Consider the following 18,763-nt stretch of genomic DNA (forward strand, 5'->3'; position numbering starts at 1 on the left):
TGGGTCCGTCTTGGAGCCGGCTGGCATTGGCTCTATCGGACGTAGGGGAAGCTTCTAGCAGCTTCTCAAAGAAGCCACCCCTGTAGCCCCTGTGGTACCAAAACCTTGCCATGCAAACCCAGTACAGATGCTTAAGAGGATAAATACAAAGTTAGTAAAGTCTTCAAAGGCTTTAAAAAAGAAGTAGTTTAGGTTTTTGTTTGGTTTTTTTTTAAAAAACAAATTAAATGAGAGATGATAAATCCAGAGTAATACTAGCGATGTCTATATAGCTGTATTTTCTCTTTGTTTTGATTGATGGTGTACAACATCTAATAGAAAGCATTCTTCCTTAAAGTGTGGAAACACGTCATATTAAAAATCCGGACGTGGTTACTGACAGATAAGAAAGCACAGAGAAGATGTATAGCATTATGTGTTTTCTTTGACTATTTGAAATACCTGCTAGGTGAGATGTCACTTTAAAAAAGAATTTTTTACAAGAAAGTGGTTTTTGCCTTAGCAAAGCCATTTTGCTGGGCATCTTCTTTAGTCAGCCATTAATGTGTTTTGTCTTAAGACTTCTGCATTTTGATTTTCTGGACACATTCAGGCTCTCAAAGAGAAGACTGAGCTACAAGCCCAACTTGCAGCTTTGAACATGAAGCTTCAGGCGCAGATGGAGCACAGCCAAAACAGCCAGCAGAAGCAGGAATCTCTGAGCTCAGAAGTGGCCACATTAAAGCAGTCTTGCTGGGATCTGGAACGAGCAATGGCTGACCTGCAAAATACCTTGGAAGAAAAGAATGCTAGTTTGGCTTCTTCAAATAATGATTTGCAGTTAGCAGAGGAGCAGTACCAAAGACTCCTGCTGAAGGTTGAAGATATGCAAAAAAATGTTCTCACCAGAGATAGGACAGGTGGGATGATGTAAATGTCAATCTTTAAAATTTGTTATTCCATAAATCATTTTATACCAAAGTCCAGGAAGAAGAAGGAATTTTAATTTGTGTTTCATTGATGTCATACTAATAAAATGGTCTGAATTTTAAGGTGATTGGGTTTTATTTCGTGTCACAGAAGCACCACAATTTGCGAGCTGCCACTGCCAGCTTAGGGAGGGAGGCATAAATATTTACTCTAGTAACTGTTTGACAGTGGACTAATGGTTTTTAGAAAATTGTACAAATACTCATTTGTAATGATGACTCTACGTGTCAGGATACCTGCTTCCTGATTTTTAATAAGTTCGTATTCTCTGGCTCTAAGTAACTATGAATGCTTATAGAAGTGATTCATTTATTTTAATTTTATTCTGCTTATGACCTGATACTTTGGATTCTAGCACTTCCCCTCACTTTTGCAGGAAAAGCCAATCTTTATGTAATTAGGCATATATGTTTTTGTTCAAAAAGAAAGAGAAAAAAAGCTATGAATACAGGAATAATTCTTGAAAATGTGTGCATAAAAATAGAACAATGGAGTGCGCTAGTCCAAGTTCTTTATTTTTCTTGTTCTAGTTCATGATCTGCGACAGCAGTTGGCTTCCTTACAGAACCAGCTTCAGAAGGTGCAGTTGGAACGGACCACACTGACCAATAAGCTAAAGGCATCTGAAACAGAAATCACATCACTCCAAAATGTGCGGCAGTGGTACCAGCAGCAGCTTGTACTGGCACAGGAGGCCCGTGTCAGGCTGCAGAGTGAGATGGCCAATATACAGGTATTATGATTTACCTCCATATAGGAGGACTGACAATCTGTCTTTTTATATTAGTTTTATCCAGAGGACATTGTTTATGAACTCATACAAGGGAGCCCGTCTCACTTGTGTATTCTTCAGGTGGAGAGCAGGAGGGGATGGTGTTTTGTTTATCATCATGAGGTATTAGTTCATGTTAATGCTGAGGCATAAATTTAACCAAGGCACTTGCCTTCTGTGGATGAAGATCTGCAGTGCCATGAAAGTAGTAGCTGAGATAAGGCACAGAGAGATTCAATGTGATTTTTTTTTTTTTCTGAAACTCTTAAATTTGTTGGCCAAATTTTGACTGTTGGTATTAATCTGTGATTTATTTTTTTTCCTTCCTTTAGGCTGGGCAAATGACTCAAGCAGGTATGTTGGAACATCTCAAACTAGAGAATGTGGCACTGTCTCAGCAGCTGACTGAAACCCAGCACAGATCCATTAAAGAAAAGGAACGTATTGCAGCACAGCTGCAAAATATTGAGGTATGGTTATAGGTGGTCTTCATGAATTGTGTTCTGCCTAGGTTGTGTGTTTAGGTTTTGCAAACTCAAGAGTATTCCAGCAAAGTAACATAGAATTCTTATGAATTGATTCAAATGCTGTACTGTAAAAACGGTAAATATTTCAAAGCAAATAAATTTGCATGACATTACAAACAGTAAGAGGGAGCAAGGCCATATGTTTCCCATTCCAAGGTGATACTTGCATTTTCAGCTCTGGTATTTGTTTTTAATTGAATTTTAAAGGTGGATGTAAATGTTCTCCTTTGCCCATTCATGAACTTTTTTCAAGAGAAAACTTAATTGGAAGTTAAACTAAGTTACTGACTTATTAAGTCAGTAAAGTGCTGCTTAAGTGTGTGAAATTGCTCAGTACTCAGGTTTGTCCTTCCTGCCCTCCAGTAAGAAAAGATGGGTAAAATCTGAAGTGCAGTATGGTCGCTTTCAAAGCACTTAGAACCTTAAATCCCATTGAATTTCAGTGACGTTCCTGCTTCTGAGTCTCAAAGGGCAGTAAAGCAGCAGGTCAGTGGAAGCACCTGTCGTGGTTTAACCTCAGTTGGCAACTGAGCACCACACAGCCGCTCGCTCACTACCCCCCCTCCCCCCCCCCGCGGTGGGATGGGGAGAGAATCGGAAGACTAAGCTCGCTCACACCCCCCCTCCCCCCCCCCGCGGTGGGATGGGGAGAGAATCGGAAGACTAAAAGTGAGAAATCATGGGTTGAGATAAGAACAGTTTTAATAATTGAAATAAAATAGTAATAATAAAAGAATATACAAAGCAAGTGATGCACAGTGCAGTTGCTCACCACCCACCGACCGATGCCCAGCCAGTCCCCGAGCAGTGGCCCCCCCGGCCAGCTTTCCCCGGTTTCTGTGCTGCGCATGACGTCACAAGGTATGGAATGTTTGGCCAGCTGGGGTCAGGTGTCCTGGCTGTGCCCCCTGACAGCTTCTTGTGCATCTCCAGCCTGCGCAGTTGGTAGAGCGTCGGAAGCTGGAAAGTCCTTGACCAGGGTAAGCACTGCTCAGCAACAACTAAAACATCGGTGTGTTATCAACATGATTCTCATACTAAATCCAAAACGCAGCACTGTACCAGTTGCTAGGAAGGAAATTAACGCTATCCCAGCCGAAACCAGGGCACACTCCATCTCTGGTGTTACTAATAGTGGTTGCGTAAATGACAGGAATTGCTGTTTCATGGAGTAGCTACAGCATCCAGGGAATCTTTTGTTTCAGATTTTTTTCCAAATAGCTTAATTTTAATAAAGATTCTTTTTCTTTACATCTTGTTTCATCAATTCAGAAAGGACGTGGTGTTATTTAAGAGGAATTCAGATTGTCACAACTATACAAGACATTCACTGTTACTCTAGTGTCTTAAGTATATGAATGGGTGACTTCAGTAAAGACATACAGGTGTGTAAGGCAGACATCAGAATTATTTTTGCTTGTGTCTTTTCTCTAGAAATTTTCTTGATAATTTACCTTTTTCTAGTCATCTTTTTTTTTCCTTTTTCCTGCCCCTCCCCCTCCCTTGAAATTGTAAAAGTTGATTCCTTGCTTTTTCTGTGCAGGCTGACATGTTAGATCAAGAAGCTGCCTTCATGCAGATCCAGGAGGCTAAAACCATGGTGGAAGAAGACTTGCAGAGAAAACTAGAGGAGTTTGAGGATGAGAAAGAACAGCTTCAGAAAATGGCTGATTCTGCAGCAACATTGGCGCAAGAATTGGAACAGGTAGACTGTTGTTAGGTAACTTCCCAAGGGTTTCAAGGGAAATACTTATTTGGCTGAAAAGGCAATAGTAAATAGATCCTGAGCTCTAAACTTCTTTGAAAACCTGAAAGATTGCTGCAATAATGAAGTCCATATCAAAGTCACTCTGTCCCAGGTGAAAAGGCGCCCTTTTTTTAACCATCTCAGTAACAGTACTTTTTTGAAATGTTAGAACTACTGTCTTGTAAATGTTGGTTTTTTGGTTGGTTTTTTTTTTTTTAGTGAATACAGTATGTGATTATTCTAAGGATAGACAAGAAGCATAGATCCATGTTCAAAATTGTTAGGCAGTCAGGATATCATATACACTTACAGCGTAATAAATCTGCACTTTGCTACAGAGTCATGCTTTAACCTTGTAACATTACAAAGGCAGCATGTTAAGGGCTGGAATGAGATGAAGTATGTGATAGCTTAGTATTATATTCCATGTAATTATATGGCATTATCATTAATAACACTGAATTTACCCGGTATGTCTACTGTGGACACATTTTTCAAATAAAAATTTAGAATACTGTGAATGTTACTTAAGAATATTTTAGGTTTGTCATTCTGGTCGTTGCTTAGCGTGTGAGTTACAGATGCTGCAGAAGGCAATCAATGCAATTAATAGATCAAATAGAAGAAGTGGCCTAGGAAAGTTAAAAAATATTTTCACCTTCTGCTATTTTCTCCTAGAAGCTAAAATATTAGTTAAAATATTTTATTTTGATTGGAGCGCATTTGCAAAGATAACATTCATTTTGTATGAATTTAATCTTAAAATACTTCTTCTCAGGTCAAATTGACTTTGCATCAGCGGGATCTGCAGCTTGAGTCTTTACAGCAAGAACACCTAGACCTAATGAAGCAATTCACTCTGACCCAAGAGACATTACACACCAAAGAGCAGTCCCTGGATGACCTGCAAACACAGTATGATGAACTGAAGGCCAGACTTGAAGAGTTCCAGAGTGACACTACTTCTAAAGATGACATGATCCAGTATTTGCAGAATGAGAAGATTGTCTTGGAAGTAGCTCTGCAGGCAGCAAAAGCCAGCAAAGAACAACTTGACAAAGGAGCAGTGCGCCTTGGAGAAGATACAGAAGTAGCATCACAAATCTTGGAACAACTGAGGCAAGAAATGGCAATCAAGACAAGCCAGGTAATGAATCCCTACAAGTATCTTATTTAAAGTAACTGTTGCAGGGAAGTATTGCCACAGACACAGAATAGAGCCAATTACATGAGAGGAGATTGGTACACATGAGTTTGTGTACGTGTGTAGTTGCAAGATTCAGCTAGTGGGAATATTTTAATCAGTTCTGTCATTTTTCCCTGTTGGTAGACTGTCTGACACTTTACATCCTGTTACATCGTTGGTGAGCTTACAGTTTAATATCCCTTGGTATCTATATGTGTTTATGCATTTGTGTGGCATGGGATGGGAAGCTGAGGTTAATTGACCTTGTTCTGTCTGTTTCCAAGAGCCACCATCTTTCTAAAATCTACCAGTTTTAAAATGCAATAATTTTGAGTACAGATCACGGTTTTGGAAGTAACTTTTTAGTGTGCTGCTTTTCTGTGGCACTGAGGGCCAAACATCATTTTTATGCAGTAATTTGGTCATGTTTAATTGTGCCTTTTCTCTTGAAACAATATACCAGGGTTTGCTTTTGCTTATCGCTGTATACCAACTGAGGCTTTTTTCTAGTCACTGAACTATTTTACAAGATCAAGCCTAATGCATATTCTTATTCTTTTTGTGGCTGCTTTAAATTATGGTGACTCTTCCTTTCACACCTTAGTTTGATAGTCATATATGCTCTGTATCTTTCAAAGCATTGAAGCTCCATCGAAGAGCTTTCTTATTGAATACTGGCAATTATGAGTTCCTGGTAATCTTTAGAGATTTCTTTTGAAGATAATAATGGGACTTGATAGTATTTCCAATAGAAGTATTGAAGAACTATGGAAATATATTTGACATAAAGACTGGGGGGCGGTTTCCTGCAAAGAACCAGCTGGTGTCTTCATTTGATCATGTATGTGTGAATGGGCACCATCCGGATACAACATATGTACGCTAATGATGCATACTAAAACTTTAATGGCAGGATAAGGGGACTTCATGCATTCCTGAGGGTTGACAAGGCTCACTATGTGGTGACCTGTGTGAATGTATTTCTGTATAAAACGTTGTGTTATCTAACAGTGCCATTGAGATGCCTAGTGAGAAACAAGATCCGTATTAATTAGGCAATTGGTACAAGCGTAGCAAAAGATACTGTCACTGCTTGAAATAATGTAGAATATGACATTTGGCATGTAAAGCAATGTGTTTGCCTCTTTTTTTCCTCTGGCAGATAGAAAATCTGCAACAAGAAAATGCCAGCCTTAAAAAACAGGTTCAAAAAGTGAAGGAACAGTTCCTGCAGCAGAAGGTAAGCAAAAGCAAAGTATTTCAAAGAAATAAAACCAAGGAATATACCTTTTTTCTTTTTTTTCTTTTTTTTTTTTTTTTTTTTCTTTTTTTTTTTTTTTTTTTCTTTTTTTTTTTTTTTTTCTTTTTTTTTTTTTTTTTTCTTTTTTTTTTTTTTTTTTTCTTTTTTTTTTTTTTTTTCTTTTTTTTTTTTTACAGGGAAGTCATGTACTTCTGAGGGGTTTGTGAGGAAACTTGAATCAATTTTCTGTATCAAAGAATTTTGTGACATAATTACACAGTTTCTGTTTTTCATACAGTTGAATTTTTATCTGTAACTAACGTAAAAGCAGATCCACCAACCAATTCATGCTTTCATTGGACTTCAGGGTGTTTGCCAAATGATCCACCATATAAAATCTCTCTCTGGTTTGTTCATACTAGGTTTGCTTTTGCAAAAGCACTCGTGAAGATCTTCAAGTGTCGTCATTTTCCTGCCGCTTTGAAAAACGATAGTTGCTTCAGTAATTAGATGGAAAATAAGTGCTTTATTGCAAATTTTAGTCTGCATCGACACAGCTTTGAAACATTAATTTGAAATTGATATGCCATTAGTGTTCCACATGTATTTGTCTTATGTATAGGGTGGCACCATTAATTTACTGCTTGATTGCTTATTAACCTAATGCCAACGGTTGTTTTAGCTTCTTAGGTTTAAGTTTGGGAAGGCTGTTTAAACTGTCAGTTGCAGTTAAGCCCTCTTGTTATGGAAAAGTTATTAATTGTGTGCATGGGATGGTGAATTTTTTACAGTTAGTTTAGTTTAAAAAAAAAAAAGGCACGTAATTAGTGCGGTTCCATAAAGAATGTGAAGAAGAGTATCCCATGCTGCTATAAACACTCTTACTCAGAGGGTTTTTTATGAACTGCTGATACATAGTGGTATTTGATATCTGAGCTTACATAAAAGTCTTTGAACCAGAGTAAATATGTTACAGAAGATGATGCTGGTTTGTATTCTTTGACGCCCCCCTCCCCCCAAACTAAAAGAATATCAGTAAATACTTTATAGCAAATTACTTTTAAATTTGTAAAGCTGTAGCAGAGGTGACATTACCCTCTTGAAACTTTTGTGTCCAAGGTAATGGTGGAAGCTTATCGAAGAGATGCAAGTTCTAAGGACCAGCTGATTAGCGAACTGAAAGCTACAAAGAAGCGGCTGGACTCAGAAGTGAAAGAGTTAAAACGAGAGCTACTGAAAATTCAAGTTGAAAAACAGTCACTTGAATCTGAACGTTCAAAACTACAGAAGGAAGTATCTCAGGTTCACCAGCAGATGGTGGAAATAGAAAATCATCTGCAGTCAGTGCAGAAAGAACGAGACGATATGGAAATGCGCCTACAGGTATGGAAGGTGTTAAACTTTGGACTTTGAGAGTGTCACATCCAGGATGCATTGCTATTTCTATTAACTTTAGAAATAAACAGAATGACCACCTGCAAGTTAAGGTTCTTGGTTACATATTTAATATTGTCTATACATTTGAGCATATACCTACCAACATTCTGTAAATACATTATGCTTGTTAACATCTCATGTAAGTAAGTGGGGAGAAGCACGCTACAGGAGTGGCAGAGGTGTGATGTGGAAGCAGTTTCCGTGGTCCCAAAGTGAACTCCATCTGAGAACAAAGACCAAACTAGAACTCTGTTTATACATGTTACGGTGATGGCCACAGAGGGAAGGATTAAAGAAGAAATAAAAGGGAAAGAGAAAGGAGGTGAAGAACCTTGGAGCAGTTTATATTTAGAGATGGAAGCAATTTTGAAATTTCATGCTTAGTCTTTTATAATCCAACGTACAGCAAACATGGTTTTGTTCTTGCTCTCATGGGTACTTTTTTCCTTCCTATTAAGTCTTTGCAGTTCGATAAGGAACAAATGGCATCTCTTGCTGAGGCAAATCAGGCATTAAAACAACAAGTAGAACAAATGCAAGAAGAAGCAAAAAAGTAAGTGTTCTTTTAGCAGAGGCAAAAGAACTACAGCATTTGTTATTCACCTTTTTAGCAATCGCTTTTCCTATTCCCTAGTCTTTCCTTTGGGAACTTTAAACAGTCAGAGAGTCACAGAGTGTGACAAAGATGGCAAAGTGTTGGCTGCATGCTACACAGTAGTTGCAGCTTCTCCTCTGATTCACTTATGCTTTTAACCAACAGTCTCTGCCATACAACATACTTATTGGAGCTAATCCTAATTACCAGTCACTGAATTTTAGCCTTGACTGGCTAGAATGTTGGCATTAATGAGAACCACTTTTTTTTTCGACTGGTGATCACAGGGTTTTTATAATAGCTGACATATCCACCAAGGATCTCAGATTAGATTGGATTCTTACTCTAAATTCTGTTATTTTTTGAGAGAGTAGTATATATTCCTTCATACTGGACTTTTAATAATTCTGACAAAGACCTCTTAATTACCATAAGTATTTTCTTAGAATGTTATCAAGAGTCTTCAAGGTATTGTCTTGCAGAGAGCCAAATTGTACCTTACCAACCTGATGGCTTTCTCTGATGAGATGGGTGACTCTGGGACAAGGGGGAGAAGTGGATGTTGTTTTTTGTTGTGCCATGTGAAAAATGAATCTTTTAGTACTGTTTTCAGGCAGTTTTTGTTTTTACCTGACGTTTTGTTTTTCCTTTCACTCCAGGGCCATTACTGAGCAGAAACAGAAAATGAAGCATCTAGGGTCAGACCTGATGAGTGCTCAGAAAGAGATGAAAGCAAAACATAAAGCCTACGAGAATGCAGTTGGCATTCTTAGTCGTCGGCTACAGGAATCTCTCACTGCAAAGGAATCTGCTGAAGCAGAGTTGAGGAAACTAAAAGCACAAATCACTGATGGTGGAAACAACCAGATTGCTCAAGTATGCAGGTGTCTTTTAACATTGTTAGTACAAAGACAGAGCTATCTTGTTATTAAATATAAGTCTTGAAATACTATTTCACACTGAAGTGGTGAAAATATTTGGAATATAAAGCTAGATAAGAACATGGTATCAGTGTTCTGAGCACTGAGAATTTCCTTAACTACATTTGGGAGAGGTGATTTGGCAGGGTTTGGTTTGGTTGGTGGTTTTGGGGGTTTTTTGTTTGTGTTTTTGTTGGGTTTGGGTTTTTTTTAATGTTACTTGTATCTTTCAGGTTACCAATTGTAATCCAAGCTCAAGAGGATGATCAGTTTTAGTGCTAAATTTCCTGATTAATTTTTCTTGTTGGTTTGGTTTTTTTGGTTCGATTTTTTTTTTTTTTTTTAAAGGCTCAGAATCTGAAGATTTTCCAAAATTCTAACTCTTACTGCTTTTTTCTCATTGACAGTTAAAAGTTCTTCAGGGTAGCCATAACTTACTTGTATACGTTATGCCTGTGATAAGAAAATTAATTTACTGGGAGAAGCTCCAATTCCTTGGACCAATGGAGCAAGATATCAAGTACACTAACAGCAGGTTGTAGCTGGATGCACGGGACGAAAGCTCTGAGCAAGACCTTTACATTAAGCACTAGCACCTCATTTAATATTTGCTAGAGAAGTAGGCTTTTTAACAAAAACAAAATTACTCCTGTAGATGGGCGATATACTAATCATGCTTGTGATCCCTTTGTCTTTAGGAAAGGATTCAAGCTCTGGAGACAGAATTGCAAGCTGTTAGCAGCAGTAAGTTGATGCTGGAAAAAGAGTTGCAAGAAGTGATTTCACTTACCAGCCAGGAGCTTGAAGAATACAGAGAGAAAGTGCTGGAACTCGAGGATGAGGTGATTGCTTGAATTTGCATGGTAGATGGGAAAGTGAAAGTAAAAAGTGCCTGAGAGGCAGGGAGACATTTTAGTACCATAATTTTATTCCAACAGTGCAGGAAATCAGAATCTTAGATAGGAAGCACCATGTCAGTGACACTTGCTAATTTTGCTGCCCTGTGCTGGTTCTTTGTGGTTTCATGAATCATTGTCGTATAGGGGGAAGGAAGATGAGAGAGAAAAGTAGTTCCTGTATTAGATGCTAGCTGTGTCTGGTCATGAGACAGTGAGGATGCATGAATCATTACCTTTTGAAACTATTTGGAGTCATGGATGCTCAGTGATTTTGAGGGCACGGTGGTGGTGTTCAGTTGTAGAGTTGCACAAAAAAAATATGTATCAACTACTCTTGATCTGCACCTGAACAGTACTCCTGGATTCTGCTTTCTAACAAGCATTTTAGCCAAAAGGAAAAAATACCTAGCTGAATTTATTTTGAAGTGTTCATTTAAAAAAGAAAAAAAAACAAAAAGAAATCCCGCTCTGAGAAAGCAAGACATTTAATGAGTTTAGCTCACAACTTTTTTGTGGTAGTAATCTGGAGTTGTTTGTTTGATTTGTTTTTTTTCTTTGGCTACAGCTTCAGGAATCTAGAGGCTTCAGGAGGAAGATAAAACGTTTAGAAGAAATTAATAAGAAATTGGCCCTTGAACTGGAGCATGAACGTGGAAAACTTGCAGGCCTTAGTCAGTCCAGCGCTGCTTTGCGGGAGCACAACAATATCCTCGAAACAGCATTAGCAAAAAGAGAGACAGACTTGGTACAACTGAATCTACAGGTATTTGACCTCCTGATATAATATCTTCAGAAAGGAATTAGCTCATGTTTCTGATAACAGGATGTAGACATCTTCACTCATATGAAACAAAGTTGGTGCATTTTCTCCAGATCTGGGTCTTCCCGTGTGTTGCTTAATAGCAGTAATACAGGGGGCTAAACAAGAGATCAGAAATAAGACTTTGCACTAAACAGAGCTGTTTCTTTTGGAAAAAACCAAATCACACTAAAATACTGGCAATAGTCAAAGTGTGGCTCACTTAAGTTAGTTGGAACATATGAACTGTTACATTACGGATTCATTGAGATGAATGATTTTTATGCCAATAGTAATATATTCGTGGGGTATAAGCAAATGGGAATATAGGCAATGAGCTACTCTTTAACCATCGCTACTTTTAAGGTTGAAGGGTACCATGAGGGAAGAGTTATCAGTGAACAGCAGAGAGAAGTTTTGCAATCCCTGCATTGGCTCGTGTTTCTATTTCCTCTGCTGGCATTTCTGGCCTTCCAGTGAGCCCGCACAAAATACGCGTTTGTTTTTGTGGTGTAATACAGGTTCAGGCAGTCCTAAAGCAGAAAGAGGAAGAGGATCAGCAAGTGCAACAACTTATTCAAGCTTTACAGGCTTCCTTAGAGAAAGAAAAGTCAAAAGTTAAAGACCTTAAGAAGCAGGTAATGGCTCATCTTTTGTTTTATTTACTTAAAAGGTGATTTAAATGTGAAGTATTTGAAAAGTAGCTTGAAACAAAATCTATGCTTTGTAACATACTGCTTCCTGCAGGGTCTCTGTCATGATGGCCAGTGGCTGAAAGATCAGTTGATATCTTTTCTGTTGTGCCCTGTGTTAAGCATACTCATTGACTACCTGGAAAGTTCCATTATGACTTGTAATGCATGGGACACTTCCTGAAGTGATGATACTTCATCCAAAATTCACAGCGAAGAAGCAGTCTGGCAAACATGCTTCTTCCATTATATATCGTTATTAACAGCCATTAGCATTAATAAAGATAACAGCACTAATAATAGTTTTTTTAGACAAAAAGAGAAGTGTTAACAGCTGCACAACTTCCTTCTTGATTTGTTTTGTACCCTTTTAGTCTAGCTCCCTTTATGATTCACCTACAGTGATAAAACAAAGAAAAATTGCATCTTTTTTTTTCTTGTAGGAAGCAGCAGCCAAAACAGATGCAGCACATAACCGCCGTCATTACAGAGCTGCTGCGCTTGAGCTCAGTGAAATCAAGAAAGAGCTACATGCCAAAGAACTGCTTGTCCAAGCCCTTCAGGCTGAAGTGGACAAACTGCAGTAAGTAAATGTCCAAGTTCTTAGAGAGTAGTAAATAAAACAAATCCTCTGAAAAAGCCATACATTAGTGAATTTTTGGTTTTGCCACTCTGGAGTGGATTATGTTGAAATGTACCCCAGCTGAGCCTGACCGAAGATGCATGTTTGGAGTCTAGGCGAATACTTGCATTTTTCTGTCTCTTCGTAATTCAGTTAGACCTGAAGTGCGCTTTATTTAGGCTTCACCATCTGCTTTTTTTACAGTTTCAACACAGATTTCTACTATTTCATGTTACTAGTAAGGATTAACACTTCATATACATCCTATTATTATTCTCTCTTTCACATCCCTGAGGAACTACATAGAGGATGAATTTGATTGTTTGAATATGTTCCACAATATATTCAAATTCAATTTGTTTTCTTGTATAGAAGATAATTTCTTATAATCTAAGAAAATATCAGACCTACATGAGAATGGATATAAGGTTAACCCTATTCCTCCTCAAACAAAAGCAAAATTGCTGACAGGTTTTTTGGTTTTTGTTTTGGGGTTTTGGGGGTTTTTTTACTGCATAATCTATTGTTTGTAACTGGACTATTACCAGTGCTCAAGGAATTTTTTTTTTTTCAATATTTAATGATATATTCATGCATCTGTCTCGTATAAAATCTTTTTGTGATTTAACTCTTGCTGTGAACGTGTTGGCAAAGCCTTCAGTCAAAGCTATAATTAACCAGGTTCCATGCACTGTCGTGTCATTTATGGTTACATAGCTAACCCAGTGAACTACTTGTTTTAAAGGATAGATTGAATAACTGCTGTGTCTGTTAATCCTGCTGTGCAGGGTAGAGGATGAAAAACATTCCCAGGAGGTATCACAGTTTCAGCAAGAGCTGGCAGAAGCTAGGTCTCAGCTCCAACTTCTGCAGAAAAACCTGGATGACAAGCTTAGTGAACAGCCTGTAGTAAGCCAAGAGGTAAAAACTGCACATTTACTGTGTTTATCCTTATTTATGATGGATTGTATGACTTCATTTGTCTTTTAATTCAGCATTTTTAATAAAGTTTTGCTAGGTTTTCTTAGAACCACGAAGGGTTCATGAGACATAATAATATATTTCAGATTTTGTGGTTGATTGCACCTATAAATAATTCTAAAGATACTTCCCCTCCTCCGCCCCCCCCATAGGTGGAAAACTTCAAGTGGGAAGTAGAACGAAAAGAAAGAGAAATTGAAACACTTAAGCAGCAGTTGGATATGAGTGAACAGCGCAGCCACAAGGAGTTAGAAGGGATACAAGTTGTCTTGCAGGTATTTAATCTAGCCGATGGAGATTCTGATGGATAACTGGTATTGTTGTAGGGGGATAATTAAAACAATATTTTTATTGTTTAAAAGCATACTTATACTGATACTTTTCTGATACTTTTCTGATACTTTTTTTTATAAATTTTTATTCATTAAAATTTATTCACTAAATTTTTGCAGCATCTTTATTCTGATACTTTTCTGATACTTTTTTTTATAAATTTTTATTCATTAAAATTTATTCACTATATGTTTGCAGCATCTTTACTTTTCTCATTTTTACTTTGACTGTGCTGTTAGCTTCTTATTTCCTTGACCTTACGCCATTAAAATAGGCTACTGACTTTTTTTAATCTAATTTCTGGTTTTCTGCCAGGGCAAATTGGTTTCAAATAGCAGTGTTATGTGTTGTTTCTTTTTTTAGTTTCTCCTGGAAACTAAAAAAAATGATAAAAACATTAGTTGGATGGAATTTTTATACTGTTTCCCTGTATCACGTTGATTCTCTTCTCTTCCCATTTAGAATATCAAGACCGAGTTGGAAACGGTGAGGGAAGACCTGTCAGTGACTCAGAAGGATAAGTTTATGCTGCAGGCTAAAGTGACTGAACTGAAGAACAGCATGAAGTCGCTGCTGCAGCAGAACCAGCAACTGAAGTTGGACCTGAAGCATGGCAAGATGAAGAAGGTATTTAAATAGGAAGAATATATGTTTTAGGGTACCAGAAAATACTCCGCTAATGCTCTTAAAGTACCAGAAAATACTCCACTGCAGGAAACCTGTTGAGAACTCTGAACTGAAATGCCTGCCTGTGATACAGACTTAACTGATATTCTGATATTTAAATGATAAATACAAGAAGACTTGCAGGCAAAAGTAACTACTGATCTTGACTTCCCACGTTTTACTTCAGAGATCTTTGTGTTTAGCTATTGTCTTACTTTTACATTTTGATTTATAATAATAAAGCAAAAAGGTAGCACTTAAATAATGAATCATGGGCAAATATGGAGTTAATACCTTCTTATAGTTAATACCTTCTTAATGTTCATGTGGCTGTCGTCTCCATACTGTCTAGTTTTTCATCATTCCACAATTTCAAAAGGTAACTATTAGTGGTTTCTTTGAGTTTTCTGATTTGCTACTAGTACACAGAAAATGCGGTAATAGTAGATCTTTTGCTCTTTCCCTCCCTGAAGTAATTCTCTCACTTAGTGAGACAGGATTTCGTATGGAAGTGTCCATTTCATTCTTTTAGACATTGGTCCTGATACCTCATCCTGCAGGTTCCAGAATTTCCAAAAGGATTTCTTTGATTGTACTTGTGATTTATTTTTTTTTCTGAATTGTTCTCTTAACTATACTGAAAGTTATTAAAATTTGTTGTGAAGATCCAAGTCATCTGCTTTAAATCCTTCCTGTTTGATTTCTTTAGTAGGGCGAGTTCTTGAGTAGGTCCTTCTAGATGCTGTTTGTTTACTTATGAGCATGGCTAGCAGATGACATTAGGTTAGGAACTTTTGCTTGTGACCCATGAGACTTACGAATGTGCTTCTGATTCCTGCTTTATAATGCAGATATGTACAAGTAGTGTGATGTGAGACTTTCTGTGTGGTAAAAATGACATTGAAATAACTTAATTGTATTTCTGGCTCTTTTTTTTTTTCCTTTAACCAGAGGAAGGAACTGAAAGGAGAGAATAACTCTTCAAATCCTGTGACTCCAGTCAAGATTCCTGATTGTCCAGTGCCTGCTGCCTTGCTGGAAGAACTGTTGAAACCATCAACAGCTGTGAGCAAGGAGCCTTTAAAAAATCTGAACAGCTGTCTCCGGCAATTAAAGTATGACCTGTTATTTTCAACTGTATTAAATAATGTTAAAAATGTTTCCAAGAAAACAGCTGCCAGCCTAAGAAAAAAAGGATTTGTACAATGAATTCTCTTCCTCTTATTGGGACTATATTTAGGACAGTAGGATGTTCTGTCATTGTAAGTGCTTGCTTATATGGTAATGAAAGAGGGAAAGAAGCCTTTACAATAAACTAGACAAAATGTCCATCCTAAATCATACACAGCAGAACAAACCAGAAACAGCTATTTCTAGTTGTTCTTGCTGGTGGAAAAGCTGGCGTTCTGTCTCTTCACAGCATAAAAAAGGCTGCTCGTGATAGGAGCCCAAGCAGTGTGTTAGTAAGAAACCTCTACAGAGGAAGTTCATTCTGCCAAAAACATGTTTTCAGATCTTCTCTTACAAGGTTGCACATGAGATTCTGAGCAGGAAAGCTACAACTTCAGGAAGACGGAGAGTTCAGGTTATTAGGAGAACTGAGCTGCTATTATCACCTCAGTTGATGTTTGAGGGGAGTAAGCTTGTGATAATGTTCTGTGATCCTGTACTACCAGACTAGTCGCTTTGCTAAGCTGGTGTCTCACTAAAGTCATAATGTGTTTATCTAGTTATTTCTCTGTGCTGCTTTCCTCACTACCTCCCGTGTTGTCTTTTATACCTGCAAGAGTAGCACGGTCATCAGGTTGCAAGTCACCAAGTGCCTTTACTGAGGAAACAGTGTTGCATCATCCCTGGTAATGAGTATGTGCAGCAAAGGAGCTGCTGCATTGTTGGCCCTTATTTTTTAATTAAGCATATTCTATTTGTTTTGCTCTTAAACTAAAGAAAGACAATTCCTAAGCTTCCTGTAGACTCCTTTCTCTTGTATACAGCTATAGCTTAGATAGTCTTGGAGTAGGTATCAAGAATCAGAAAAGTAATTTTCTGATCTTGCATTTAGCAGTTAGCTTTCTGCTTGTTAATTTTTGCTTTTTTGTTCTCAATACTTTCAAAAGGCAAGAAATGGACAGCCTTCAGCGTCAGATGGAGGAACACACCGTTACAGTACATGAATCAATGTCTTCGTGGACTCAGACTGAAGGGCAGCTAATGGACCTTACCTCTACCAGTCCTGCAACTGCATCGGACCAGCAGGAGATTCCTACTGTAAATGAAAAGAAACAGAATTGTAGTGTTAGTGACAAGGAAGCTTTGACACTATAACCTCCTTATCAGTTGTCTTTCTTCCTATTGCTTTAAGTATGTAAACAAATCTTTACCAAAATTATTTATTTATTTCGTTTTTAAAAATGGTGTTGAGTTGTGCTTTTGCCTGTAGAAGCAAAGGGCATGGTTTTGAGAAACTGGCGTAATATTAAATGCAGAACATGCTATTCCAAGGGTTTGTTTGAAACTTTACCATAATAATTCTGTCATGTTGAGGACTGCCAAGTGGTAAATCTAGCTCATTTTGGGGTTTAGTAAGAGATTCAGATGAAAGTTTAAAATGAGGTCAAGAGGAGCATCTGGTTCCAGGTCTGTATTTGTTCAGTCTGGGTGAGTTTGTCAAGGAATGACTGTTAATTACGTAACATCTGGGTTTTGGTGTTTTGTTGTTGGTTTTTTTTAATTGGGGGGGGGGACGGGGGATGTTGTTTTCCCCCATCTTGGGCTGTATCCAAATCACAGGGTAAAATAAATTCTGCTCATGTCCAGCCATTTAGCAGTGGTTGAGAACTGGATATTCTGAGCATCTTCTCTCCTCCCTCCTATAATCTCTTATTCTTGAAATTCAGATTACAAATATCTGTATTTAAAGAAAAAAAATAATTTGAAGCCATTTCTAGTTATGAAGATGACCTCTGACCTATAGCAAAAGAAACAAGACTGTAAAGACAAGCAATGCAGACCAGTATGTATCTTTGGCAGATTTGCCTGGGATGTTTTATGAAGTTTCAGTTTTTTTCTTTAGTCACAGGCCAGTAGGGAGTTTTGCTTCACTGCACAAACACTTCTTGCACCTTTTTAGTTCAACTTTTGAAGTAGACACCCTTGAAAAAGGTATGCGTGTAATATATATATAAAAGAAAAAAATCATAATTTTCTGACTTTGAATATCTGTTTTAATATCCTTATATACTGTTAAGTTAAGGCTGACACAAAGGTTTTCTGTTACTGTCATTGTTTTAATGTTACATTGTTCGCTGTTTTTTGACATATTGTACCAATGCCTTAGGGAAATTAGCCCTAAAGCCAGAGCTTTTAGAAATGTAATTATTTTTACTTTAAAAGAAAAAATTATAATGCCTATAAAACTACTATTTTTATTAGCTTTATTTTCTCCCACACACTTTCCCTACTTTTTGCACCCTCTATTACAAGGTGTCCACCATGAATGGAAATGTTGGTACTGTGGCAGCCCCTCTGCAGAGCACCTTGACTAGATTATTATTAAAGCAGCCCGCTTTAGATTCCTTCACCTTTGGTCCCGTTGCTCCGTGTGGCTTGTAGTGCAGTGATAAGCCCACCCCCTCCTCATTCAAAAATTCAGTGTGGAGGTACTGCTTCGCCTAATGTGCTAAAGCACAAATCAAAATATACGTGACATTATTTGGAAGATTTAGTGGCAACTCATGTACTAGCATGTTTTTGTCTTTAAAACATAAAGAAAACAGGTCAATTATATCCACTATAGTTTGGTGTTTAAAAAAAAATATCTAACAAGTACAAGTAGATTAAGTGGCTGGGGAAAAAACCAAAAATCCTATTCATGTATTTTTCCGAAGAGACCGTTGCTGCTTTTGGATGGGGTTGGTTGGTTGGGGGAGGAAATGATTGCAGTTTGCTTGGCAGTAAGGCAAAAAATAAGCAAGCAAATGAACAAAAAACCCAAACCCACCCATATTTATCCAAAGTCTGATTTCTCATAATTACCAATTCAAGTTCTAGTCCAGTTGAACACTTAGCACTTAAAGTGTCGATACTGACTGATTTCATGACCTTCAGCTACTGGATTTTAACTTACATTTTACTGGGATCAAAGTCAAGCGATGCTAAAAGTCAAGGTTTTGAAATTGGTGAAGGAAGAAATGCATTAGTGTGGCATTAGGTGCCCATCATACAGAATTACCAAACAATTCAAAGAAAAGTCAAAAGCTTTACAGACTAGCTTAGACGTGTTAATGTCTGCGTACTGCTGCAGTGTACTTGGCAGAGTCAATGGTACTGATTATCTTGCTGCTGCCACGTTCTTGAAGTTGCCTGTGCATTAAGCTCA

The 18,763-nt window shown here is 37.7% G+C and overlaps 1 protein-coding gene across 2 annotated transcripts in view; it reads left to right on the forward strand.

Moving 5' to 3' along the window:
• The window catches only part of GOLGA3 (golgin A3), a 27,010-nt gene extending 8,819 nt beyond the window's left edge, over positions 1-18,191 (forward strand). For both annotated transcript variants that reach the window (XM_009274341.2, XM_009274342.2), the window contains exons 6-23: positions 593-899; positions 1,500-1,702; positions 2,074-2,211; positions 3,812-3,973; positions 4,794-5,162; positions 6,364-6,441; positions 7,561-7,824; positions 8,337-8,431; positions 9,133-9,349; positions 10,092-10,235; positions 10,858-11,055; positions 11,613-11,729; positions 12,227-12,366; positions 13,194-13,326; positions 13,539-13,661; positions 14,182-14,346; positions 15,337-15,500; positions 16,503-18,191. In XM_009274341.2, the coding sequence (XP_009272616.1) occupies positions 593-899; positions 1,500-1,702; positions 2,074-2,211; positions 3,812-3,973; positions 4,794-5,162; positions 6,364-6,441; positions 7,561-7,824; positions 8,337-8,431; positions 9,133-9,349; positions 10,092-10,235; positions 10,858-11,055; positions 11,613-11,729; positions 12,227-12,366; positions 13,194-13,326; positions 13,539-13,661; positions 14,182-14,346; positions 15,337-15,500; positions 16,503-16,710 (3,225 nt within the window). In that variant the 3' untranslated portion in view covers positions 16,711-18,191. The remainder of the gene's footprint in view (positions 1-592; positions 900-1,499; positions 1,703-2,073; positions 2,212-3,811; positions 3,974-4,793; positions 5,163-6,363; positions 6,442-7,560; positions 7,825-8,336; positions 8,432-9,132; positions 9,350-10,091; positions 10,236-10,857; positions 11,056-11,612; positions 11,730-12,226; positions 12,367-13,193; positions 13,327-13,538; positions 13,662-14,181; positions 14,347-15,336; positions 15,501-16,502) is intronic.
• The last annotated feature ends 572 nt before the right edge of the window (positions 18,192-18,763 follow it).

The sequence above is a fragment of the Aptenodytes forsteri genome, unplaced genomic scaffold, assembly GCF_000699145.1.
Source record: "Aptenodytes forsteri isolate BGI_AS27 unplaced genomic scaffold, ASM69914v1 Scaffold79, whole genome shotgun sequence".
Classification (NCBI taxonomy): domain Eukaryota; kingdom Metazoa; phylum Chordata; class Aves; order Sphenisciformes; family Spheniscidae; genus Aptenodytes; species Aptenodytes forsteri.